The following is a 27,846-nucleotide window of genomic DNA, read 5'->3' on the forward strand; positions in this document are numbered from 1 at the left end:
TATGGCTACCAATATTATGTGCTTGAGGCAAACTAAATGCATAAGAACTGTTGCAACATCTCCCAGACACTAAAAACTACCTTTAAATCTAAAGCAAATGTACTCTGAAAAGTTTTAAGAACTTTTCACAAATGCTGTAATGTTATGACCACCTTTTAAAACAGCTTTTGCACACAATGCATATTTCTCTGGGTAGATTTGTCAAATAATAAATAATAATAATAATAATAAAAATAAAATAAAATAATAATGAAGAAATAAAATAAAATAAAGCATAAAACGTGGAACACATCCTTGGAACATAATAGAATTTGGAAGAAATTTTGAAGAATGCATGCAATTAAACTGAAAGGGGTCTGTTTCGATTTTCAAAAGCAATGCAAAAGCACCACAAGTCTAAATAAAAGCAGTTCATATGGCTTGTGCTAATTTGGTGTATTTTTCATTTAAGACTATCATGGCATCATATCATAGTCATGTCATGGAATTTGACAGCCCAAGTCCTAATTCATTACTGTATATTTAATACAGTGAGCACAACTGACATGAAGCATGAATAGGAAGGAATCACAACAGGATAATGGATTAAAAAGGAAGTTTTGACTGGGGACACGGATGGAGCATATAATCACTAGCATTAAACTACTACAACTGTTTTTCTTTCTGAAAAGTATTGCAACAAGGAACCAGCGGGGAATGTGGGCTGAGCTGTCGTACTCTGTCACAGAGCTCATCATCTGGAAAGCATTGCATTCTAACTATTGTGTACAAACATCTGATAAACATCTTAGGAAAAATACAGATGAAACAGCAGATGGGCAAATGGTCTGAAAATGCCAGATGAATGTCTAGGAAATGTATGCTTCTGAAAGGTGATAATTAGATGCTATTAGATGCTTGAACGTCTATGGAACAAGACTCTTTCTCCAGCAGGGGGAAATAAAAAAAAAAAGGTTTTTGACACCTTTATGAAGACATGATTATAATTTGAATGCTTTTGTAAAAACGTTTGGTTTCAGTAGGCTAGTATTTACGGTAGCACTTTATTTTAGGATCTATTAACTAGTTGCTTATTAGCATGCATATTACTAGAATATTAGCCATTTATTAGTAGTAATTAAGCACATATTAATGCCTTATTCTACATGACCTTATTCTACATCCCTAATCCTACTCAATACCTAAACTGAACAACTACCTTACTATTAATATGCAGCAAATTAGAAATTTATTGAGGGAAAAGTCATAGTTAATAGTGAATAAGTGTTCCCTATTCTAAAGTGTTACCGTATTTACATTCATACTGGTTTTCACTGAAAGTCTCAGAGCCTAAAACATAAAAAAAGATATTGATTGACATTGATTTTGAAATGGCATAAAGTTAATTATTGTACATTCTTTGGCCATTTTGCCTATTTTTCTCTCTCCAAGAATGTTTACTTCAGCGTTTCCAGTTTATAACTTCCACAAAATCGTTACATTTCTCTAACAGCCTGTAATATGTATGAATTTATAAAAATGTGGGAAACATATGTAGGAATCTGCCCCCTGAACAACAAAACACATAAAATTGCATCTTCCGCACCCTTGTAAAAATCACATCTTATACAGTATGTTCACATATGCCAAATTTTAGGGGGAGAAAGTCTGAAAAAAAAAACAGGTTGCCAGTTCGGTGCACAACAGAATAGCATTTCCCCCTTAGGCTATGTGCCTCCACAGATGTTTCATTCAGCCTTTGCAGCATTTGGCCACTCTAAAAGTGCTTCAGCCACTGCATTCCCTCCCATTGTACTGTGAAGGAGAGAGCGAGTGAGGGAATGACAGGGACAGGCTGTTTACCACCACCCCCTCTTTTCTCCCTGTGTTAGCTTGGGGGTTGGGGGACATTGGGGCGGCAGCACAATTGCGAAGGGTCCAGCTTGGAGCTCCGGGCGGCACAGAGGGTCATAGAATGGAGCTGCGCGTCTGGGCCTCTCGAATCCTGAATCCGCCGGGTGGGTGGTCTCCTCTCTCCACACCCATTCTCTCTCTCTCTAATTCACTCACCCGCTCTCTCGCTCCTCTGCTATCCCAACACCTCCAAGAGAAACGATTAGCTCATCCACTCTGGCCAGCACTTGAGCTCTGATGTGGCAGTCAGTGGCACAGACTGGATTCATTCAGAGCTAGATTAGAGAGCCTCATGGGCGAGCTGCATGGCCAGGCCCACAGAGGGAGCCGCTGCCTCTGCTGCTGTGTAGTTCTGCTGGTGGGCTCTTTGCACTCGCACTACTAACTGGGTGGCAGTTAGCACTAATCCTGTCACTGATTACCTCTGGCATGAGGAAATAAACAGTAATAATGAATATACAACCTCCTTCCATCAACACGCACGAACACTTTCAAACATTTACAGATCTGTGCTTCTTTTTCCTTGTCCCCACACGTCAAGATTACACACACACATTTAATTTGGTCCCCACAACGTAGACAACACACTCATTTATTACCAAATCTGACATTTGTTGTATATTCATTATAACACTTCCCAAATAGCACTGCTATTTCTTCCATTAAACTCCATACACAAACTTACACTACCGTTCAAACGTTTGGAGTCGGTTTGAGTTTTAAAATCTTTTTAAAATGTCTTTAAATGTTTCTGAAAAGTCTGAATTATGTCTTTACTGTCACTTTTGATAAACTGAATGCATTTAATGTGTGTGTAATATATATATATATATATATATATATATATATATATATATATATATATATATATACACACACACTCACATTTAAGAAATGAATACATACTTTTGAAACTCTAATTTACATTAATTCTAGTGAAACAATACACATTTGGCCTACAAGAATTTCATTCGTAATTAAGATCATGTTCTGCCACAATATACAATATTTAGAAAATAAATAAATACTAAAATATATTATTTTACATAAAACATTTAAATAAAGTATAAATAATGTTTTTAAAGAAATGTGTGTATATTTTAATACAGATGTGTTTGATGCTACAAGAGATGATATGTACATAACAACACCACTTATTATTACAACAATTATGAATTGTGTTACTAAAGGGGATTCTTGTAACACACTTCTGCTTTCTCATACCTACAGTGACACCTTGTGTCTATATGTGGTTTTACATGGTCCCAGCTGGATTTACTATCAGCCAGGTGTGCTTAAGTGCAGTAACTGAACCTGCATCTAATGAGTATACTGCTGCTCTAAGAAATACTGTCACTGTCTTTAAGTCTCTCAGTGATATTTTTAAAGGTCATTGTTCCACATTTCATTCATTTGTTCAGAATTTTGAGATTGCAAAATATTTTAAAATATTCCCCAGAAAAGGAAAAGTATTGTAGTGAGCTGTTACCCTATACACTCTCAGAGATAAAGGTACAAAAGCAGTCTCTGGGGTGGTACCTTTTCAAAAGGTACTAATATGTAGCCCCATTACCGTTTTTTACAATCATTTTTCACTAATAACAGAACCTTCATGTCATTTTTCAAAACTCTAGACACATAATTCACAACTGATGATCATTTTTCAAAACATATACACTTTTTCCAAATGCTTGGATACAATACACATAAACCAAAGATCTTTTGTTCATTAAACTAAAATCACCGGTTCAAAATGACACAATTTAACATCAAAGTATTACTATTTCAAAATGCAACTCACACATTAAATCTGAATTGAGTGTCTATTCATTTTATTACAATGATCTAACCATCAACTGATACAACTGCTCAAAATGCTACGTAACTGTTGCATTACTCTTGAAGCATATAGCTTTATAGAAAATTTGAACAACATTAAGCAACTGAGGACTGAGTATGTTCAGGTATGATCAGTTTCAAGATGCCTGTTGCTGGGAGAAAAAAAAAATCATATCTATATCTTTGTTATCAGTATTTGTTTTTCCTACAGTAAATGTCTTTTTAGAGGGTGATGCAAACCATTCATATTTTTGGATGAGGCAGGCTTTACCCTGGCCATGACATGGAGATTTTTTTTCTTATTTTAAGTTTTTTGAAAAACCTGTTGTGAGCTGATTATTTCATCAATAATTACAGTTTTTCTCGATTGCTAACACACTATAACATTCATTTGACCCAATTTTCCAAACCATTTATACAGTTCTCGAAACAAAGACACGTTTCTTAAAACTTTTAACACATTTCACCTGTTTTCACACACACTCCAATTTGCTCAGTGTTTTCTGCAAAACTCTACACAAGAACGGCATCATTTTGCACAGGTTTAACCATGTTCTCATTTAGAAAACAAACAATATAACTAGCCTACCTTAAGAATCACAAAATGAACACAAATAGCACACATTTACCCATGTGTGAACTTTCAGCAGCAAAATTGATGACACGGCAGTCAGAATCTCCGGATTATACGTTTTTTTTCCAACTGCTTACACACAAAATCTTTACTTGTCACACAATTTCTGAAACCTGACACTCAAACAGCAGAACCACACACCAAACCTGCACAACCTTACACTAATTCTCGGCATTTGACTCAGTTTTCAATTTCAGAAAACACTTTTTGCAAAACACAACACACAATTCTCTATGTAACACATACAAATCGAACAGGAAGTATCTTGATTTCCTTTTTCAAACACAATCATTTAAAATGCCAAACTAATTCATCAGTGCTTCACAATAACTCCTCACATGCACAAACACTCATTGCTTTATTTAACACCAACCAATCATGGCTTTAGAATAAGCCTATAAATAGGCCACATGTCAAGTTATACAGTTTTTGTAACATGCTGCCAGACACGGAGGTAAGTAGGAACATAAATGTTTATTGAACAGGGATAGGAAACTGAGCTGTGCAGGGGTGATAATAGGAGAGTAGCAGACTTCTGAGGCATGCACCGGAGATGGGAATGACTGTGTGAATATCCTAATGTCAACAGATACGGAGGGCTGACGAGACGGGGGAGTCTTCAGGAGCACACTGACCACAGAGACAGACGATCTGGCGGGAGAGGAGAACACAAGGAGCAGAAACAGGAGGTAAGGCACAAAGGGTAAGTATCGAAAGGCATATACTCAGCGGGATGGTCGCAGGAGTAGAGTCCACGTCATGTGTACGAGATCGGACCAGGATGAACTGTGGCGTGTGCTTTTATGCTGAGGTTGATGACTGTGGTGATTGGGAGCAGGTGCAGGTGATTAGGATTCAGGTGAGGGTGCTCAGTGATGACGTGGTGAGGAATGCCAGACGGAACCGTGACAGTTTTTCTTGCTTCGTCGCTTTGATGCATTTCTCAGATCAAAAATGAAATTCTCAAAACTACTTTGTTCAACCTCCACATCATCAAGTCACTTGTGCACATCATAAAAGCAGTTTCTCATTCTTTTGAACAAGTTGCGATTGCTTTGGTACATTCATGCAGCTGATTGTCTGTGGTTTCCTACATTATCAGTTGCTAATGTCATGTTGCTCAAAATGTATTACAGTTTTTTTCAACTGCTTACACACATTTTCAAAACTTTGCCTCTCTTTTTCAAAACTTTACACACAAATCCAAGAATTGCACACACAAAATGCAAAATGCCTCACATCTCTTGCAAAATGAAGCACTGCATTCAAAATATCACAAACATATCTCAAAATCAAACATTTGTCTTACACTGCAAACACTTTCACCATAATACTATGTTTTTGGATATATCATATACACACAGTTATTCAAAACCTAAAGCTCTTCTTTCATGAGCTCCTATGTACATTTCTGTACAAGATTGAAAGTAATTGGCAGAGAGATTAAAAATTCCATGAAAAATTCATGGTAAACATGAACGCAAGATTGAAAACAAACTTTTTTTTTTTAACTGTAAGCATTCGTGGTTCTGAATACAGTATTACACAGTAAGAAAGAAAGGAAATACATTGTTTGCATCCAATGTTCAAAACCTACAGTTTTTCTTCGTCACTTTGGTGCAGCTCTCAAATTATCCTTACTGTAATACTGGCAAAGAAGTATGTGCATTTCTCAAAACAATCTGTGCAAACAGCACCACACAATGGATTACCTGCAAAAGCCTGTAATTTACTCAAAATCTTTAGTTCATCTCTCAAATGTAAGTATTTGTCAATGAACATATTAGTGCCATCAGAACAAAAAGTCCTTGTTTCATTGTTCACAAACAAGATAGTCAAAATGCTTAGTCATGTTGACAAAATAACACTGCACACTGTTAGTGTTACCTGATGTAAACTATGACAACAGTTTGGATGACATTACTGTACTGAAATGCAGAAGGCTGAGCTTCTTATGTATGCCATATATCCATTTCAAAAGTACAATTTTACACATTACTGTATGTGTGATATTGATTGAAAGAGACTGGATCGAATTCACAGTTACACTTTTACTAGTGGTTATTATTATTATTAATTTTATTTTATTTTTTGGTAGTTTGCATGGTCTATTATTGTCATCCGGGTGGGAGTTTTAAGTCCTATTCACTGGGAATAAAAATAAATGAAAAAAAAAAAACATTCATTAGTTGATGCAGAGCCTTATAGACCGGGGGAATCCCCCATCTCCCCACGCTCTGAATATTACGTATCATAACGTAACTACGTGTAAATATTATTTGGCAGTTTTTACTTGGAAAAACCTTAATCTTAATCTTAGCACTCAGCATACCCTGTTAAAAAAGTCACCGCTCGCCACTGCTATATATTCAGTTGTTTGGTCTTTGTACTTTTCTCTTCTAGTGATTTTCATCTACTGTAGGATCACTTTACAGTAGTGTAACGAAAGTAAACTTTTCTTAAAGTTCATTGGTGAATTTTACTGTATCTGCACCGCTCTATTTATGCTGCAGACTGTAACAGTCATTGAATAGCAAGATGTTTCCTGTTTCCCAAAATAAGGTTATTGTAACAGTGTTTTGAATTGATCTCAGTAGCGTTCTCTAGTCAGGAAAATAGTCTGTGTATTTGACAGCTTTTTGTGTCATCTGAGGCAAAAGATTAGATTCTGACAAAAGATAATATGTTTTTGACCTGCAAGTCTGAGGTTTGCACAAGTCGGTGTGTAGTTTTGAGATTGTGTTCATAGTTGTGAGAAAATGGTGAATTGTTTCATGAACTGTGTTAGCAATCGAGAAAAACTGTAAATTGGATTTTGTTCAATGATTCCAGTGTCTGTACTTTTCTCTCTAGTCTATTACAATGATGTATGAATGTGTAGAACCATAATGAAAGCTGCATCATGTGTTTTGAACAACTATATTAATGATTGTACTAACAACTACACAGTGGAACTATGGGTATCTTGTGTGTGGGTGATCTAAAGTAATGCGTCTATGATATTTCATAATAAATTCGTTTTTTGAACCAATGCAAGGCTTCTTTAAAGATATGCAAAGTTTTGAACATGGGACAGCCTGTGTTTTGAGCCATTTTTGTGTTGATTTTGATGTTTGTTTTTGGATCATTGTCCTGATAGAAGATCCATGTCCATGATGCCATGTATCTGAACATGTATCCAGGACCTCCGGCAGAAAAATAGGCCCACAACACTAAAGATCCAGCAGTATATTTAACCAGCATGGGGTCCTTTTTTAAATCCCTGTGTATCTCTTTAAACCCATCTTGTGAGTGCCAAAAAGCTCTTTTTTTCAGTTTTATTTGACCCTAGAAACCAGTCCCATCAGAAGCTTTCTGATCCCAAGATTCAACTAATTTCTGCAAGTTTCCAGCTGTGATCCTTGGAAAGTCCTTGTCCACTTAAACTATCCTCCTCACCGTGCATTAGGATGATATAGGCACATCAGAACTATATTCTTTGGTTTTACTTATTTTGATGGATGGCTAAGGGAATTTGGCCTTTGTGTTACCTCATTACTCTTGTGAAAGAGGATATCATGACTGGACAACTTCAAGTTTGTAGTCACCCTGGTGTGCTAAAAATGTAAATATGAATGGAAATATACTTTATAGATTTTTTTATACGTAAGAATTTCTAGGGGTGCTAATTATCATGGCCAATGAATGAATGGAAGCTCAAAAGGATAAACAATGCAGATTTATTTTCACAGACTTCTTTGCTCATATTTACCAAGGGGGCTAATAATTCTGTATCATTTGTGTACTATTATGCATGTTTGAGAAACTAATATGCACCCTTAAAGGGTAAATAAGGTACAAAGTGTACATTTTAAAAAGGTGATCGCTTAACCACAATGCAACACATATGTTCCTATACATCTGTATTTCCCTTTTTTGCTTTGATGCAAACAAAAAGTGCACAAAACCAGTTTATTTTAATTAGTTGAATTATGCAAATGCAGTAAACAGGGCTTTACAAAAGTGCACAAGTTCCTTATGTGCCTGTTTTGGGTAACTAACTGCTGCATCCTGTGGTGGTCATAGAAGTGGAAGTTATGTGGTTTCAAACTGAGCACTGAATGTCCTGAGGAAGGAACACATTTGACTAGACCGTATCTTCTCTAAAGATGTGCTGCGCATCAATTCATCTCCTCATTGGTATGTTAAAGATATATTTTTGTTGTTGTTGTTTAAAATTCGCATAACTGATCAAATTTGAGCAAATAGCTAATAATAATAAGAGTGGAATTAAGATTTAAATCAGTCTTTAAACTAATTGTCTATTTTCCACTGTACATTTGTTGGGCAAGGGCAGAAAATTCTTTCAATTGGTTGTTAAGCCATTTTTGTAGATGTAGTTATAATTTACAGATGTAATAATTTGTAGATTGTAATAACAACATGTTCCTCATGACCTGACCTTTATCTTGTACAATTCAGGTGCCTTACTCATCCTTGCTGTTGAAAATGAGGCCACAACCATGATATCCAGCATAGAAAATACCACTGCTCCAGTTTCAGTGTTTAGTGACAACACCACCCTATTCAAAGAAAAGGACATTCTAGACAACTTTACCTCTCCAAGCTTCAATGCCACCCTGCAAAACACGACGGTTGTGGATATATCAGATGGAGAATCAGGTAGCTTTTTCATTTTGCTCGATCACTTGTGTCCACACACTTTATGCAGCAAAATGGTAGAATTGGTAGGAAAACTGTAAGCCAGTTTATATGCTATGCTGCTTGCTTCAACCAAAGAACGTTACATCTGGTGATTTTTTTTTTTTCCCTTTTTGGCCAACAGAATCATCTACTCCACCGCCCTCAGAACATCCGCAGACCAACAATTACACCACAGACGATTCTCTGAAGACCGTTTCACAATCAAGCACAAATAATATGATCAAAAGCACAACTAATAGCAAAACAACCAGTAAGTGAAACAATACTGTGCAAGCATAATGATTACTGATTGTGCCTTTCATCATAAAAATTAACACATTTGATTTTGCACAAAAGAGCAATGTGAGAATTCTGTTTTAACTTTAATTATAACGGCTGAGTCATTCTCACATAGGAAGGAAGTGTGCACCTCTAGTAGCTCACTCTTATAACTGTCATCACATGCCGAAATAAATTATTTTTATTAACCACCTATAAATCAATTAATGAAAAAAGTAAATTAGAGCATAAACTTGCTATTCACCTAAAAATGTAATTATTTTCTTTGTGCAATGCATTTATGTATATGCATAATAATTTTTTAACAGCAATTCAAGCAACGCAGCCTGTCAAAAACCATGGACCAAGTGAGCGATTTTTTTCCTTATTGTCAATGTTTATTCATGTTTTTATTTCAGTTTTCCTGTTTATTTTTGAATCGACAGATAAAAAGATGCGGCAAAACTTTAGTATAGGGACCAATTCTCACTATTACAGCTTTTTCTCAGTTGATTTGACACATTTCTCCAAACTCAGGTTACTGTTCTCAAAACAGTTAACACAGTGATTTGAACACTTTGTAATTGTCCTAAACAGATTGCACGTTTTCATTAATTTCATACAAATTGAATTGAATTGAATTTTTTTTCATACGGAAAAATAAAAATAAAAAATGTTTTACACAAATCACAAACGTTTATGTACCATTTGTCCAAACACAACAAACAAAACTCTGTAATTTGTCATTCTATCAAAAGAACATGGTATATTTTCAATTGGCTATTCGGTTAATCATACACTCAACACAGGAATGTTTACACATTTATCACAATTGCTTTAGAGTAATAATAAAAGGGAAAGTATACAAAGACCAAGAATGAATTTGCATAATAATAATAAAATAAAAATAAAATAAATAAAGATAAAAATGGGGGTGGGGGGCGATAAAGAAAGAGGTGTAAGTCTATAAGGTGGTGGAGTGGGCAGAGAAAGGGGTGTAATGAGAGAAAAGAAGAAGAGAGGAACAGGTAGAAAGAGGTGAGCAGAGAGGAAGATGAGAGAAAAGAGGAGAAGGAAAGGGAGAAGAGATGAGTAGAGAGGAGGGCGCTGGTGTAATGGAAAGAGCATGAGGAGAAACTGTAAGAAGACACGGACGAAGGAAGTGTGGAAGGAGAAGATGAATTTCAAATGAAATCAGAATTACCCTAATTGACCATGTAAAAAATCATGGCCTCTCCTTTAGAGAAGCTTTACAGTAAGTGTTGTGCTATGATTGTTGATGGTACACATTTTTAGTCCTATAGGACAACTTCAGTTATTTACAGTCCAAACATTTTTCAGAATTTAAGTTTGAGATCATTCAGGTGGACAATCAAGATTATTTTGAATGGAACAGCAGCACTGTTGACATGGTGGTCCAGAACAACATCATCAGACACAAAGAAAGAGGCCTGTGGAGATGTTGAGACAGGAGCTTGTCAAGCATGGATTCAACATTCTTACATTTTTTCTCCTATGACGCAAGTGCAGCAAATATGTAGTGTAGATAAAATGCAATGAAATTCTCTTCCAGATGTAAATAAAAGACGACATTATATATATATATATATATATATATATATATATATATATATATATAACAAAACTCCCTGTTGAAGAATTGCAATAAACATGTATTTTCATTAGTGTATTTGTGCATCTACAGCCGACTATGTTTTATAATCATCAGAGAACAAACCTATAGATTTGATGTTAGTATTTACTTTTAATAAACGCATTACTAGAAAAAATTGCAGTGCTTCATTTTGCAGTAAAGTTGAAGTGTTTGGTTAAGATCATTTTGTGTTTGGGTGGCTGTGCTAATTGTTTTGAGAACACGTTCATTGCATTGGAGAAAAGTGTCAAATTGACTGAGAAAAACAGTAACTAGTTGTTTATTAGCATGCCTATTATTAACATATTGGCTGTTTATTGAGGGTAGTCGTGGCCTAATGGTTAGGGAGTCGGTGCTTGTAATCTGAAGGTTGCTGGTTCGATTCTCGCACCGAATCCCTAATGGCTGCCCACTGCTCTGGGTGGGTGTGTGTGCATGTGTGCATTTGTTCACTACTCACTGCTGTGTGTGTATGCACTTGAATGGGTTAAATGCAGAGCACCAATTTTGAGTACTTGACAATACGTCACGACTTAACTCATTAGTACTTATAAAGCATATTCTGCATGACCATATTCTACATCCCTAATCTTAACAACTACCTTACTAAAATTAAGAGTTTATTGAGGCAAAAGTCACAGTAAATGGTTTGTTAATAATGAAAATTGGACCTTAAAAATAAAGTGTGATCAAAGATGTATGTTCTTAATTATTCTTATTGTTTGTTTTTACTCTCAACAGCTTATATAGTTATCTTTATTATTGCTGCTCTGTGCCTCTTGGGGGTGGTAGTTTATTGTTGCCATAAAACTAAATCCAGGGTAAGACATTTTTAATAAATTATTACTAATTGTGAATTTGATATTTTATAATCATTACATTGGATATACAAATTACATGCTGATCATGTTTGTCTAATGCAGAAGTACTCAGTGGACTTGCATCCCAAACAAGAAGATGTTCAGATCCCACTCAGCACAGTGGATGTAGAGGTGTTTGACACCACATCAGTCAAAGGTACCTGGCATTCTTAACTTTCGACCACAGGGATTTCTCTGCTTACACTGACCTTGTGTTCTACACTGTTCCCGAAGATATGCAAACATTCAGTCCTGTTGAGTCCACCGAGCCGCTTAAGGACCCTGCGCCTGCTGAGAAGCCTGAGGGAGGGAAAGGTATGCAACAAGCAGCTGATTTCTGTCAAATACTGTATATGACTATCACTACATTTTGTGAAATGCATTACAGTTTAAATTTATTTCAACACATGAAATTAACTGCATGTTGTGATTTCACACATTTTCGTCAGTATGTGTGAAGGCCTACATAAAGAACTAAGAAGCATAAGAGGCAAGCATATGAAACAACTGTGCGTGTTCGAGAAAGCTGCTTTTTGAACGCAACACTACAAAAGGAAATATGGGAAGCGGTTATTAAAAATTGATAAATAAAATAAAATTAAACTAAATTAAATAAATACTACCTTTAAAAAGTTTGTGGTCAGTTACATTTCTAAATGAAATAATATACCGACCCTAAACTTTGAAACGGTGCTGAAAGTTCCTAAACTACTGTACTAAACTCTAAAGTCAAACCAGTGACTAGAACCCTGCTGTTGAACTAGTTGCAATAACAGAGAGCTCCACTGGATGGACTTCTAAGACAAGAGTATCTAGCTGCCGGTCTCTCAGTAAAGAATCCTACATTTTACAACAATGATAAAACTGTGACACAATAATAATAATAATAATAATAATAATTTAAAAAATCAGTGGTATTCTCAAATTTAGGGCTGATCCAATTTCTTCAGTAAACTCGGTTTAAGGACACTCCAAGATTAAAGCAGTGCAATATCCAAGAATCTTCAACTTCAGCTTCAATACTGATGATAATGAAGAAACAAAAAGAAAAAGAAGAAGACTTTTAGTTCTGAACAAAGCATTTCTCTCATGCTGATATTCTTGGTGTTTGCCACAAACCATTATCTGAACTGAGCCTGCATGGACATGCTTCAATGTTTCAATGCCTACAGCATTTAGGAAATAGCCACTTTTGACCAGAGGCATCTGGTCTTTGTGTCTGATCCTTTCCATCTGGAAGACCCATAACAGAAATAAAGATGGCTTTGCCTGTCTGGGTTTGCAGATAGAGGTTTTACTTTTTTTAATTTATTTTTTTATTTTTAAGAAACACTGTTCATAGATGTTAGATGCTAGCACTTTTAATTTATTTGGGATAATATCAACAATCCCAAATCTCTACTGAAAACTGAAGAATGAGGGTGATTGCAGTTCACTGGAAATAATGACAGCTTACATGTTTCACCTTCACAACTTTTGCAACAGGATATTACATTATTTGCCTACAGTCTAGCAGTTTGAGGAACTTCAGAAGTTCCCTTATTAACAACATTGTCGTTTTTAAGCAGTGCAGAAAATAGATTATTTATTCACATAAAATTAAGAAAGTGAAAAGAGGGTGAAACTGAGAGACAAAAAATAAAAATAAAATAAAATATATTTTATCAACAAAAACATTCCTTTGATATTGCATGAATTTCTCAAACGTGCTTCTGACCTTCATTAATGTCACTTTCATATTTCTTGGTCATAGGATAGGAATTTACTGTGTAATTTATATAAGTACATTTAAAATACAAAAAGCAGAACAGATGACATTACAGTTCCACCCATCTGCAGAGACAGAATTGCTGCAGTAAAGCCTTTATTTGCAACAGGACATTAGAAAAACAAGAAAGAAAACAAGAAGGCAAGAAAACAACAACAATAAAATGCAAAATAGCTGTCATTTATTATGCGAAAATACAAAATATATGAACAGAAAAAGCCACAGAAGAAAAAAAAAATATATATATACATATATATATATATATATATATATATACATATATTTCATCTAATCTGCCTGATCTTCTGTGTTTGGCCACATGTTCTCATCCACATCACACCTAATGTCTTCTCTGGCAAGGCATCTTGGGAAGAATCTTTTGGTATGCCTTATCCACCCCTGGTATATTGTTCAGCTGTGATGTATTGGCATGCTGCATCCAGGAGTGATGGACTAGCCTGCGGATGATGGTCAAAAACCTTCCATCTCCAGGCTAAGAAAAACTCCTCAATGGGGTTGAGGAAACTGGAGTAAAGGGCAAGGAATATATATGGAGTATATTGGCAAGTGGTTTCCCACCTGTCCCTTTTCTACCTCTGGCACCAGTCTTTCATGCAGGTCTTCTAAAACAGAAGGCAGTCGGTGTTGTAGGGGCCAATCTCACATTTATGCAGAGTGCACTTTCCTGACAAGATCAGCCCAAAGAGGTCCTCTTTTACTGTATATCATATGATCATGCGATTGAAAGAACCTCAACACCTAAGTCTGTCATTTCTATATTTGCATAGCTTCAATCAGCTGTTTCTCATTAGCAATGGAATAAAATACAAGGGACATATTTGTGTTTCAATTCACAATATGAACAGCTGTTCACTTTGACTTTAGCCTATAAGTTAGTTTTACAACATGATGTTATCTGTTCTGATATACAGTGTGAAAGCATTTGAAAATGTGTCAGTAAAATTACATTGTTTTGGTCTTGATTGCACTTGTGTGTAAAAGAAGTTCAAGCATTTTAAATTTGTGTTAACTGTATACATTTTGTGTCAAAGCAACAAGAAATATGTTAATTGTATAGCCTACACAGACGGATGTTGTGCTAACTGTGTTTAGAAAGTTTAGGAAAATTGTTAAAAGTATTGAAAAAATTGTCATAGCGATGGTAAAAAAAGTGTAAGACTTTTGGCCTTTTGGACTGGATTCATGTTAGTGTGTTTTCACACCTAGTTCGTTTGAGCCCTGCAAACGCCTTCAGAGCGGTTCAGCTTGTACAGTATATGTTAACAAACAAGTGATCTCAGGCCCTCCTAAAAGGACCCAAAAGTGAATCGTCCTCAGACCACCTCCAGACACCAACATAACAGTAATGCTTGAGGTTGAACTAAGCAGTTTAGTACTTGTATATATTTTTTATACAGGCTATATTGTATTATTATTATCATTATTATTAAGGCTCTGCAAATGTCTTGACCAGTGACATGATTAGGGATTGTCAGCTCTTCCTCACCCCCTTCCCTGTCCTCTCCATCTTCCAAATTTTCAACAAAGATGTTGACCCAGGAACACGTCGCACTCGGCAATATCAGGTTGTGCATGTGAAAACAGCCTTAAACTAGTCCTGATCCTAGTATTAATGGGACAGTTCACCCAAAAATGAAAATTCTGTCATTTCTTCACCCTCATTTCATCTCAAGCATGATTTCTTCGGGCACGCTTTATTTTAAGGTCCAATTCTCGCCATTAATAAACCATTAACTACGACATTTGTCTCAATAAACTCCCAGTTTGCTGCTTATTAATAGTTAAGGTAGTAGTTAAGTTTAGATATTGGGAAGGATTAGGGATGTAGAATATGGTCATGCAGAATATGTGCTTTATAAGTACTAATAAACAGCCAATAGTTAATAGTGAGAAGTGGTCCCTATACTAAAGTGTTACCATTTCTTCTACTACAGAACACAAAAGATTATTTATGTATTTTGCCCATACATTGAACAGGTCCCTATATTAATAAATCTAATTGACTCATTTGAGGCCAGTTACAGCATCAAACTGTGTTTATGGATTAGGCTATGAGCACCTTGTAAAGACAAGACGACAAAGTAAAAGTAACAAACGTGACAAACAAAAGGGAATAGTGGGGTTGTTTGCCTACAGCAAGTCGTGCAATAGCTTAACAGCACAGAATTACTTCCTATGATCTCAGTTTTTCGTCAAGCTCCCTGTAATCACACAGGATGGTTCTTTTTCCCACTAAAATCTGCTGCCTGTCATTGACAAGCTCCACAGGTTTCTCTTCAGGAACTAATGGGTCTCAATTAGTTTCCTGGCTTCAGCGGCTTTACTTACTGCAACCGCCTCCAGGTCTAAATCAACCACATGGTGGGAGAGAGAGAGTAACAATGAGAGAGGGAAAGAAAATGACCATGGACGAAAAATAAAACAGAAGTGTGCATTGCAATGACATAGTGGCTAATGGTTTTACGAGGCCTCTTTATCCTGTAAGTGCTGACTTTCCAGTCACAAGGCTGTTTCTACCACCTGCTCATTCCGTTTCTCCCACTGCTCATTTTTAAGGTTTACTGCACTGAAAATGATAGGAAGCATGAGATATCCTCAGGTTTGAGACCACTGAGGCCAGACACCCAGGTGTTTTGTGTGCAATTGTGTTTTTAGAGTAGTTAAGAGTTGTCGGGAAAAAGTATAAATAGCTCATTTTAAATATTTGAAGAGTGTTCACACTTAAACAGTGCCAGAGTAAATTTGTTTGTCGATTAACAGTTGCTATTATACAGTGAATTTGGTTTTCATTTAGTTTGATGAACATTTGTTTTTGGTGTTGGTACGGATACATTTTAATTTTAATTTTGTTGTAAACAGAAATAGCTTTTTATCTGAACTAAACTTCATACTCTTGTATGTGTGACTATATTCTTTACAATTATAGAATATTTTGTAAGCCTGTGGAAAAAAGAAGTTTTTTTATATAATGTAAAAAATCATGTTCTATGATTTTTACTATGTTATACTTCTTTATGTGATCCATTACAATAACCACAGCCAAAAACAAATACTTAAACATATTCCCTACAGAATCAGCTGATCTTAAACAAGAAAACCAACCGAATTTATCCAGCACTCAGGCCACAGAGGACACAAAGGATAAAATGGAGGGGCTGACCGTAGTAGATCTGACTGATGGAGATCTGACGATCTCCACCAAAACCTCAATGGAATCCCTAGATGATGTTCTCAATGAAAACAACAGCAACAATACAAGACTTGAAGGTTAGTGAGACTGAGAGTACATTTCTAATGTTTCAATTAGACTTTAATACTATCTCTCGCTATTCTCTCTCTTTTAACAACTCCTTCTTTTTGTTTCAGTCAAGGGCAATGGGCATGATTTCACTGAAATCTCTATTGATGCTTTGCTTTACTTCTAAAATAAATCAGGTTCTTCCCAACATTTTACAATGGTAAGTGTTTTCCAGCAGTCCATGCAGATACATTCTGTACATACAGTGCTGTTCTCCATTAGAGATGTACTCAAGCAAAGGGGAAAAAACAGTATACTTTGATGATTATTGTAACTAAAAGCACTATAGGGCATAAATCACACATTCATATCACGATTCACATTGGTCAGTCCAAGCAAATTTCACTTTTTACTCATGCAGCTATGTGGCGGAGGGCATTCCATCTCTCATCACATCAGATGGTGCTCCAGGTCTCATGTCATCAGACACTTGAGAGATCTACCACAGCTTTAATTCTCTCTGTCAGGGTGTTTTCTGCACACCTGTGCCCCAGCAGGTTAAGGCTTTATTTCTGTTTGCAGCTCCCAGTGAAATTTGTTTCTCTGTTAACAGCTGATGAGAGACCTTCATCAGCATTTCAATACATGATGGCCCACGGTCTGGACAATGGAATGCTCCATGGATCTTATATTACAGCAGTCATTCCACACGTATATAGTTTAACATTAACAGTAACATTTTCAGCAAATATAAAAATAAATAAATAGGCTACATACTACGACATTTTGAAAAAGGTCTACCTTTTGTAATACAATATTTAATAAAAATGTAAATATTTGTGCAAAAAGACCATTTTCCATAGTGGTCTCAGACTTTTTTAGACCCACATGTATAGGTTTTTATTACAGATATTACAGCTCAGCTTACATATTGGTCACACTTTATTTTAAGGTCCAATTCTCACTATTAACAAACCATTAACAATGACTTTTGACTCAATAAACTCTTAATTTGCTGCTTATTAATAGTTAGTTGTATGTATGTTGTTAAAGGGGTGGTTTACTGTTTTTTTTTTTCTAGGCTTGATTGTGTTTATGGGGTGCAGTCTAACATGTGTTCATGCTTCGTTTTTTTAAAAACGCATTATTTTTCATATAATTTACCTTTATTCCACACCACTCTGTCCCTTCTCTGACAAACGCCTCGATTATTTCCTGCTTTTATGAAGCCCCTCCCTCAGAAATACGTGATGGGCTCTGATTGGTTAGCTGGCTCAGTGTGTTGTGATTCACTAAACCGCCGAGCGTGCGTCTAAACGTCCCGCCCCTCAGCTCAGCGGCATGTGCTCCGGTTGTATTGTAAACAATGTCGTCGTCTATATTTCTTATCAATTTGAGCCTGATTGAGAGGCAGAGGATATTAGTGAAGAGTATCTAGCAAAACCTGTGCAAGCATGGCTCTTAATGGTATGTTTGTTGTCTCATACTTTTAGATACACTGTTATTATGCTACTGCTTATGTTAGCTTTTAATATACGGTTTTATTCTGATTAAAGCTTTAATACAGTACGGCAACCGCACACGCGTCCATGTATAACGCTTCTCATTGCTTTTACATGTGAAAATGTATAATTGGAATAAGTTGTTGGAGCTGATCTGACGATCTGAATGAGAGAGAGAGAGAGAGAGATGCAGAGCAGGGCGACGCGAGGAACAGTATTAAGAACGGCTGTTTTAGAACATTAATTTTGAAACTTGTGAATCCATTAGAATCGTTAGAAGACAGAATCACGATTCATATATGAATAGATTTTTACGTGCACCCCTAATTTTCTCTTCCTCTTCTCTAAAGCAGCACAGCATGGCCTCGCCCCCTTCCTTACATGTTCCCGAGGGCGGGGTTTATCTGGGTCAGTGACGTATCAGACCCGGGAAGTAGTTCGTTGTAGTCCCTTACCAGTCGTTTTTGTAGGCATTAAACTTCCAGAATTTTAAAAGACGATATCTCTGTTTGCATTGAACTTTCAGCGCTGCAACTTTTCAGATATTGTTTATGCTCAAACAGCAACATTACACACTAACTAAAAAAGTGAAATTGCAATCAACCACCCCTTTAAATTTAGGTATTGGGTAGGATTAGGGATGTAGATTATGGTGAATATGTGCTTTATAAGTATTAATAAACAACTAATATGGTACTAATAGGCATGCTAATAAACAACTAGTTAATAGTGAGAATTGGTCCCTACAATAAAGTGTTACCAAAATACCTATACTTACTAATACTATACACAGACAAACTATAATTAGCAGAAAATAAGGAAAAGTCCACTCATTCTAAAACCAGAGACAGTTAAAGAATCAAAGGGAGGAAACGGAGAGAAAACCTCTCATTCATTCCAGCTGGTTTGGAACTGATGGACGGGTTGGAGACATGAACTTGAAAGAGGTCATGTTCTCCCACCCCCATAGATAACAACTAATGACCATGACTGCTCATAAAGCAGTATAATTAGCCAGAGCCCCAGGGACTATTATATAGGGTATTATTTTCCAATAAGGGTTTGCTTTCATGTGCTCTCCAGTCATTGTCAGGGGCTCCGTTTCCAGGTTTTGGAGTTGATAGGGCTCTCATAAATACTTCAGTTGTACCTATATACATTAACTTTAAGGTGCTTAGTCTACTCAACAGAGAGAGGAAAAAAAAAAACTAGACAGTAGTATTTTATCAGACAAACAGCAGTTGGTCTCTATACATGGATTTCCAAGTTTATAGACAGGACACATAGTCTACAGAAGTTTAGTAATGGCACTTACATTGTTGGCCAATGGTGCTCTGTCTGCTCTAACAGCACTATTGCAGTACCTTCAGTTTTAATTGCTAAAGACTGAAATGACAAATGGTTAGTATCTGTCCATGACATTAATGAATTCCATATTAAAAAAACAAAGAAAAACATCTGAAACCTTAAATCTTTAAACGTTTTTTAGGAGTGGCCCGTCTAATGACAAAGAAGCCAAGTCAATGCTAGATTTACAAGAAGAATCTGACACTCGCCCAGGCCTGAACAGTATTACACACTGTGCTTTGGTGTGGAACTAATGTGTGTTTGCACATGAACACATGCAGTTGTTGACTAGCGTTTTGATGTGGTTATTGTCTCACCTGGCCAGGTGTAACTTCGGATGAGTGGGAAAGAGAGAAACTCAGAGCTGTTCCAGGTGGTGCCTTCTGGTTTAAGTTGAAACCTGCAAGCTTCAATGTAAGCTTTTCCTACACTCTTAAAAATAAAGGTGCTTCACGATGCCGTATAAGAACCTTTTTGTCTAAATGGTCCCATAAAGAACCTTTAACATCTGAAGAACCTTTCTGTTTCACAAAAGAGATCACAAAAAAAAACTTTTGACTGAATGGTGTAGAACCAAAATGGTTCTTCTATGGCATCGCTGTGAAGAACCTTTTAAGCACCTTTATTTTTAAGAGTGTAGTAGCAAAGTTGTGTGTAACTTTACTTAGCAATTACAACATAAACATTTCACCATATCAGAAAGAATCGATGAGGTAACTGTGTTAGGCGGAAGAAGCATACTACAGTAGGTCACTGGTAAAGTTTAGGTCTCTTTGATGGTGGTAACTGTTAGTTATTTATGTTTCCATGGTTCCATTGATACATTATGGTTTTATTTATAGGATTAACCATATGTTGACTCAATGGGATGTTAGTGTTTGTATGTACACAAACACTGATGACTGTATTTGGTAGCAAGAGAAAAAGCCATATTTGGGCAGTGTTGCAAAGTGAATGTTGCAAACAATGTTCTTAAAGACTTCCTCTTCACACTTCAAACAGTTTATCCACCCTATTTACTCACCCTTGTGTCAATTTTCTGTTTTCTGCAGAAGACAAAAGAAGACATTTGAAGAATGTTTTTATCCATACAATAAAAGTCAATTGGGTCCAACAGGTTCAAGCTCTCAAAATGGAATTAAAACGTTTTGTACAAGTAATCCAAACAATTCCACTGGTTTAATCAAAGTCTTCTTCATCTTCAGTTCTATTACCAATATTATTCTTTGTTTGACGAATAGAGTGAAATGCAAATAGTTATTCACTTTCAAATCAAACCATTTATTAAGCCTAAATCAAAATGGTGATTGGTTCTTGTGCCATGATGTCAAGTCATATGATACACAAGAACCAATGAGGTTTAATGTTACTTTTCAAAGATCTTCTTTTGTGTCCTTCAGAAGAAATGAACTTTACATGAGGGTGAGTAAAAGATAACAGACGTCATTTTCGGGTGACCTATTATTTTAAAGGTGTGCAAAACCTGTTTCTGTAGAAACTGCTGCATCTTGCTATAAAAGACTCTCAATGACAGGTGTCATCAACATTAAAGTGCTGAACGTTCAAGGCTATTAAGCAATAAGACTTAGAGAATTTGGGTTTAGGTTGTTGGGAGTGTGTGTTCATATATTTAGCTACTTTATCCCTTCTCATATTTCTAAAGCTTCTCCGATTCACTCTCAGTGAGAAGTCATGAAAGGATTTTTTATGTAGAGACCACACCCATGTAGGTCTATCCCACCACAGTGACCCAGCAAGCCTATGTTTGATTCACGTGGGGAGCATCCACCAATGTCCCTATAGATCTCCCTGTAAATCCTCACACCTTCCTTGATTGCAGCTATTTTTACAGAACGGGATAAAAGAAATGTAATAGGCCCCTGAGTCGAGCCAATGACTATTCTTCCACAGTTGTGAGGCAGAAAACTTTAAGCTCGTTCTCGCCCACCTGTTCACCTGTTTTTTTTTTAATCAATTACATTGACATAGTTTTTCTCTTTTTCATTTAACTGATGGCTGTTTGCAAACCTAATAAAACTGAAAGCAAAAAAAGAAAAAAGAATAATGTTTTCCCTTACTGCGTTGTTGTCATACAGTGGCTGTCAGACTCAAAGTTCATCTATATTTTGTCCTTCTCCAGCTGTCCTTTCGCTTAGGCTTTTTTTATCCATCCTGTGCTACTCATACTTCTAATGATGGCCGCTTTCAGTGAGGATACATTTGCTTGGGTGAATTTACAAGCAGTGAAGTCATTTAAGTGGGGTGATAATTAGTTCATGGCAAACATTCATGGATATTTCAAACTTCCTGTGAGTTTCTTGGAACTTCTGTGTGTAACTTTATACATTTCCTTTCATTCTTGGATTTCATTTTTTGTTTAATACAGTAGTAGTTTATGTTGCTACAACTAGTTTTGTGAAAATAAATAAATACATAAATAAAACCTGAAACTAACAGGTGAACAATTATACTGATATTTGTTTGTTGGTTTTTCTAATGTATATTTACAAAGAAAAGAAGCCAGTTTCCTTTCTGGAAGTCTAGACTACCTCATTGTGTGTTCACACTGGTGAAAATGCTGTTTGGTTACGGTTTACAAGGTAGGAAAGATATCTTTTCTAACACGAACAAGACTGCAATTCTTTAACACAGTATATGCAATAAACACCACCCAGCTGCTCTGAACAGCCGACACAAGTTTGACCACCACTGAAGTCTGGTCTTGTTTGAACTGCACAGAAAGGAGAATTTCACGGCATCTGAGTTCCATATGCGGACTCTTAATATTCCAAAAGTAAAATAATCAGTGTGACTGTTGGTCCACGTTTTCTTGTGTGCTAATTGTCTTAATGACGACAGCATCTTATTTTCTATCAGCTGCATTGAAGAATAAACTTCAGAGAAATTAACTGAACACATTTGCATGCACACCAACACGCTGATAACTACAAAAATCAGCTTATTGAAATAACCTATTTGATATTTAACAATAACTCTGCAATGCAAGAAACCTGTTTCTCCTCCCATGTTTGGATAAGTACCACCTCTCCTTCTGCTGTTCAAGATGAGAACGCATTTTTATAATTTCAGAATTTACATAATGTGTCTCTTCAGATAAGCTGCAGCCACAAGCTGTACGTTTATATATATATATATATATATATATATATATACACATACAATAAGTACATATTTAATGGCTTTCTTATACTACTGAAATGTATACGGACATAATAAGTGTGCATGCATTTAATATGGATGCCTGTTCACACAAGTTTTCTTCATTTGCTTGACATGTGGTTCGTCTTCTTGGTGGGAACTTAATGAGAGGTCAAAGGTCAAGCAATTCTAATTAGAGAGCAGACTGTCAATGAGCTCATGGTCATTTTTCAGATACAACATTCCAGTAGTTTCACTACAATGACAGAAAAGGCTGCACATTTAAGTGAAATCAAATTGAAATTGTGATATGACTTAAATGAGATTACCAACCTGCAAAGGCTGTGATTTAAATACATAAATAAATATTTGCGCTGCATGAAATGAGTATTATAATTAGTTAAATAAATGTTCATTCACATTTAAAAAAAAAAAATTTAATAAATACTTGATTTATTTATTTATTTTTACAGTGAAATGGTATGGTGATAGTAATATTTCTTATTTGTTAATATTTGGAAAAAAAAAATCATAACAAATGGTACCTTCAAAATATCTTATAGGACTTTTTAATTGAAGTAATAGTTCACCCCAAAAATGAAAACTCTCTCTATCCACCTTTTTCCTGAATGTGTAAATCTCATCCGCCTCATAACAGAAAGATGCCTTACATTTCTGGTCTCTGGTGTTTCTAGTCAAATTAATGCACAACTTTACCCTTCGCACATTTTTATACTTGGTTTTATTTAAAAAAAAAAAAAAAAAAATCGGTTTAATTAATTCAGTTGATCTTTTTACCTCCATTTTAATATGGATTTCCATGGAGACCAGAACATGAGAGCATCCAACCAGAAGGTGGATAGTTTGAATCTAAAGATAATTTAATTTTGAACATATATTAGTTTGTGATATATACACAATAAATAAAAAAACAACTATTTTATTACAATCTGTGGCATCTTGTCCTATTTTTTGTAATAATAAACACAGCTGACCTTCCACACACACAGATTCAGGCACATGTTTGACTGATGGGTCTCTGAAAAGACAGAATTCACAGGAAGGGCATCCAGTAGCACATTCTCTCTCTTCCAGCTTTCTATTCTAGTGTCCTAGAGCAGCGGCTTCACAGGCCTGGCTGTGATCAGGCCACTGCTGAAAGATAGATACCTTCACCTGCCCGTATCTGCCTTGGGCATCACAGCCACATTCCTTAGAGTGGGATTGACAGGACACCCCTCCACCAACACAGACTCTTTTAACTGCTAGTAAAAGGAAAGACTTCACAAGGCAGCTTTGGCATGATGCAGTGAGGTGGCTGGAAGTACAGTCTTAATTCACGTTAACTTTTTAACATTTATTTAAATATATTAACATATTTTACGAGGTGGCTAATTCGTACGAATTCATACGATTTATGCTAAATCATACATATTTTACGAGTTTCATAATTCGAATAAATTTGTGACCTACACCTAACCCCGCCCCTAAACCTACCCGTCACTGGGGTGTAGACAAATCGTACAAAATTCAGTGAGGTTGTACGAATTCGTACGAATTAGCCATGTGAGATAGCATTGGAATAGTACGTAAGCCATTCCCGACTCAAGGTAAAAAGTAAAAAGGTAATTGTGAAATAAAAGCTAAAGTTGCAGTTACAAGTTGCAATAACAAAAAATAAAGTGCAAGATAAAGTTGCAATTGTAAGATATAAAATTACATTGATATAGAAAGTCACATTACGAGAAACAGAGTCTCAATTTACGATTATTCATGTTACAAGATTTATTTGTAACTGGAGAAAGAAGGATTTTGATTGATGCTCACTATCGGTTGATCTTGTTAGGCTGTCAGAAGAGATTTTTTTTTGCCGATAAAACCGAGTAATGAATCTCTAAGCAGTAGGTGTTGTGTAAGAGGTAACACTACTTTCACAAACTCATCCCCTCAGGATGTGTCCTTCTTGGATTATGGGATACACAAATCACAATTTTCACACCTGGAAACAGACATAAGATTGTAAGAAAGACACTTGAAGTGTAACCTCAGCCTCAGGTTTGGACTCCAATGGAAGCAGATATGAGAACTAAATGATTTACTTTTGTCACAAAAGTGGATTCCAAAGATAAAAATCCATAAAAATGTGGCTTCTGTGACCTTAAAACTGAATTACAAATTATATATGTGTATCTCAAGAAACTGCAACAACTGCTTTACACTCTATCTGTTACATTTAAAGTATAGTTGGGTATCTTAAGCTTAAATCTAGAGTGGAAAGGGACAAAAAGGTATTCAGATGGAAATTTAAACTGGCTTTACAAACCTGCCCTAACAGCTCTGATATAATTAGAGGTTCCACTTAAGTTTAACAGATTGGAGCTCTTAGATTAGTCCTCTGGTTTCGTCTTGATAAATCCTTAAAGGAATGTCCAGTCTTCCAGCTACCTGCTTTCCTCTCTCTATTTAAGGGGGGTTGGGAGATTGTTATCTCAGTCTCAGTTTACTATGTACCCTAGCTGAGCCTAACGAGTCTATTCTGATGTGTACGGTCCACTCGTGCCTTTGAGTAAGCCTGTAAAGAAAGTATTTGCGTTAAATTGGATAACAGGCAGATTTTCAGTTGATAGAGTGGCCATTTGTAAATTTCAATACAGATATCATTGTTGGAAGAACCAGGAAGCTTATCAGTTTTGAATGAATGTGAGAATGTCCATAAATGTCTCACACATTTGTTATGAAATATTAAGACTCTCTACCTTTATATCAGTATGCATAATAAGCCTTTAATGCATATCAGCATGTCATGCTTTTTCACAAATAACATCAATAAATTTTAAGTGCTCTTCTTCTGTCAAACAGATGTTTTAGCTTGAGGTAAGTGGTCATGTCAAAGGCTAAATACATGGAGGAGGTTATGAGCTGGCTTTACAGCTCATGGGAAAAAAGTAAAGTGGATTTTAGCATTTTGGAGCCTATTTTCTTTTATCAGCAAAATAATTGTCCCAATGTTGTATGTTGATGTATTAAATAAATGTGAAAATTACTGTAATTAAAACAATATAAACTCTCTGTTTTACAGATGTCTGAACCTGACTGATGGATTTTTTAAACTGGAAGTAACAGCTGAACCAAATTGTAAACTATGTGAGTCATTGTTAGAACACCATTGTTTGAATATACTTACAGCACTTAATTTCTAGCGATTATCGTCGATTTGATTGCACAGATACTATTTAAACTAAACTGAGCTAGACAATGACATCTCTGAATTCAATAATGAAATGCCTTTAACTGAAAATTGAGTGTTTAATCTTATCATTATACATTACTAACACTCTATCCTCCAATTTGATACTGTTAAGTGCTTTGACACAATCTGTATTGTTAAAAGCGCTATATAAATAAAGGTGACTTGACTTGACTAAGAAGAGTCTGTAAAAACAGGGCCCAGTGTATTGTGTTAATGTAAAGGAATTTTCTGTATACATTTTCACTAGTGTTTTACTCATATTTTAAAATGCATTGTGTTGTTTTAGGGTTAAAGGAAATATACGTAAACTTAATGAGTACAACTTCATGGAGAAACTTGATGGAGTTTCTGTTTTTCTGCATATTTTTGTTCCCATGGTGTATTACCTTTACAGTTAGCATAATATTACCTGGTATGTTAGATTTTAAAATTGTAACTATTTTAAACCTAATTTATGACAATCTAATCTAATCTTAAAAGGATAATTTTGTAAATGTTCAACCAGCTTTGTATTGTTGTCGCCTGTATATAAATGTGTACTTTTTCCATGTTCTTGCACCCAGATATCTCAGTTCATTTTCCAAGCAAAAGGATGCTTGGAAAATAACCAGATTATGCAAAACATGTCACTTTTGACAGGTCCAGGCTTTTTAATAAAACTACAGATTGATTCTTTGTTTCTTTTGTTCCCGCCCATTGACATATATGAATATATAAAATATATAAAAAGCAAAAAATGTATTATGAGTGTTGACGTTTATGGCAAAAAGGACATTTGTACATTGTACATTGTACAACTGTACATTGATTACATTTTTAATTAAAATAGATCTGTATGTAAAGGAAATTATGTAAAGGAAATCTCATCAGTGCTATAGAGCTCACAGTTCCTATGTTGAATGTACAGTATATGTATGTTTTAATGCCTGTAAATGGTAACTGGGGAACATACAGTACACATTCACATAATACAACCTTGATCACTGTAATTTTTTTGGAATTCTAATTTTCTATTTTCTTTCTTTCTATCTCTATGTACACTGTAAAAAATTGCTGTAGTTTCTACAGCAAAATTTTACAGAATTTTACTGTTTAAACATTTTACAAGATGTAGCTGTAATTCGCAATGCATTATGGGTCAATTAAGGTTTTACAGTTGTTAACAGTATATTTCCATGTCAACTGTAATTAATTTACAAGAAGCAGGTGTTATCACTGTAGCTCCTGCTTTTTACACTACTTTACTGTAGTGTGGCATTATGGGATTGCGCGCGCATCATTCAAATCTGAAATCCAGCCGACTGGAGCAGTGCCAGAATGATTGAAGATTAGAGGCTTTATTCATAACTCCTGGTAAGTTCACTTAAGAAATATATCCTTTTATATTTATTTAAGTTAATGTATAAGCCATATCATGTCACAATAGCCTGCTATCACGCATTTAGACAAGCGGCCTTGGTTATGTGCAGTAAAATAGAAACTGCTATCATAGCATAGTTAGGCTAAATGCTGCATTTTTCTAATTTTAGCAGTTTAATTTTCTTATTGAGAGCATTTAAAGTAGTGTTTACCCAACTTTTAAGGTAATGTCCAGTGTGAATGATTGACATAGTAACGTTAACTTCTATCTGTCAAAATAACTGACGAACAGCAAAATATGTGAAATTTCATTTGTTTATATGTTTCCAACTGTCCCATACTTACGTGACATCTTATTAT

General features: G+C 35.6%; 1 protein-coding gene and 1 long non-coding RNA gene across 4 annotated transcripts in view; one reads left to right on the forward strand and one right to left on the reverse strand.

The window, feature by feature from the left end:
• Positions 1-27,846, reverse strand: part of LOC131538913 (uncharacterized) — an 80,131-nt gene that overhangs the window by 19,658 nt on the left and 32,627 nt on the right. The window lies entirely within an intron of this gene.
• si:dkey-27h10.2 (uncharacterized) lies at positions 7,967-26,797 on the forward strand. Of its 3 annotated transcripts, XR_009270748.1 has the most exons (11): positions 7,967-8,545; positions 8,828-9,028; positions 9,192-9,320; positions 9,658-9,696; positions 11,724-11,803; positions 11,906-11,999; positions 12,077-12,157; positions 16,704-16,898; positions 16,998-17,089; positions 17,483-22,318; positions 25,957-26,797. XR_009270748.1 is itself a non-coding variant. In XM_058773063.1 (10 exons), exons 1-9 carry the CDS (start codon positions 8,515-8,517, stop codon positions 17,054-17,056), a joined length of 909 nt encoding a protein of 302 aa, XP_058629046.1. In that variant the 5' UTR covers positions 7,967-8,514; the 3' UTR covers positions 17,057-17,089; positions 17,291-17,469. The 3 variants fall into 3 exon arrangements, 2 of the variants coding, with proteins under 2 accessions (XP_058629046.1, XP_058629037.1); XM_058773063.1 differs by lacking the exons at positions 17,483-22,318; positions 25,957-26,797 and adding an exon at positions 17,291-17,469; XM_058773054.1 differs by lacking the exon at positions 17,483-22,318 and having other exon boundaries at positions 8,211-8,545.

Source organism: Onychostoma macrolepis, chromosome 01, assembly GCF_012432095.1.
Source record: "Onychostoma macrolepis isolate SWU-2019 chromosome 01, ASM1243209v1, whole genome shotgun sequence".
NCBI lineage: Eukaryota > Metazoa > Chordata > Actinopteri > Cypriniformes > Cyprinidae > Onychostoma > Onychostoma macrolepis.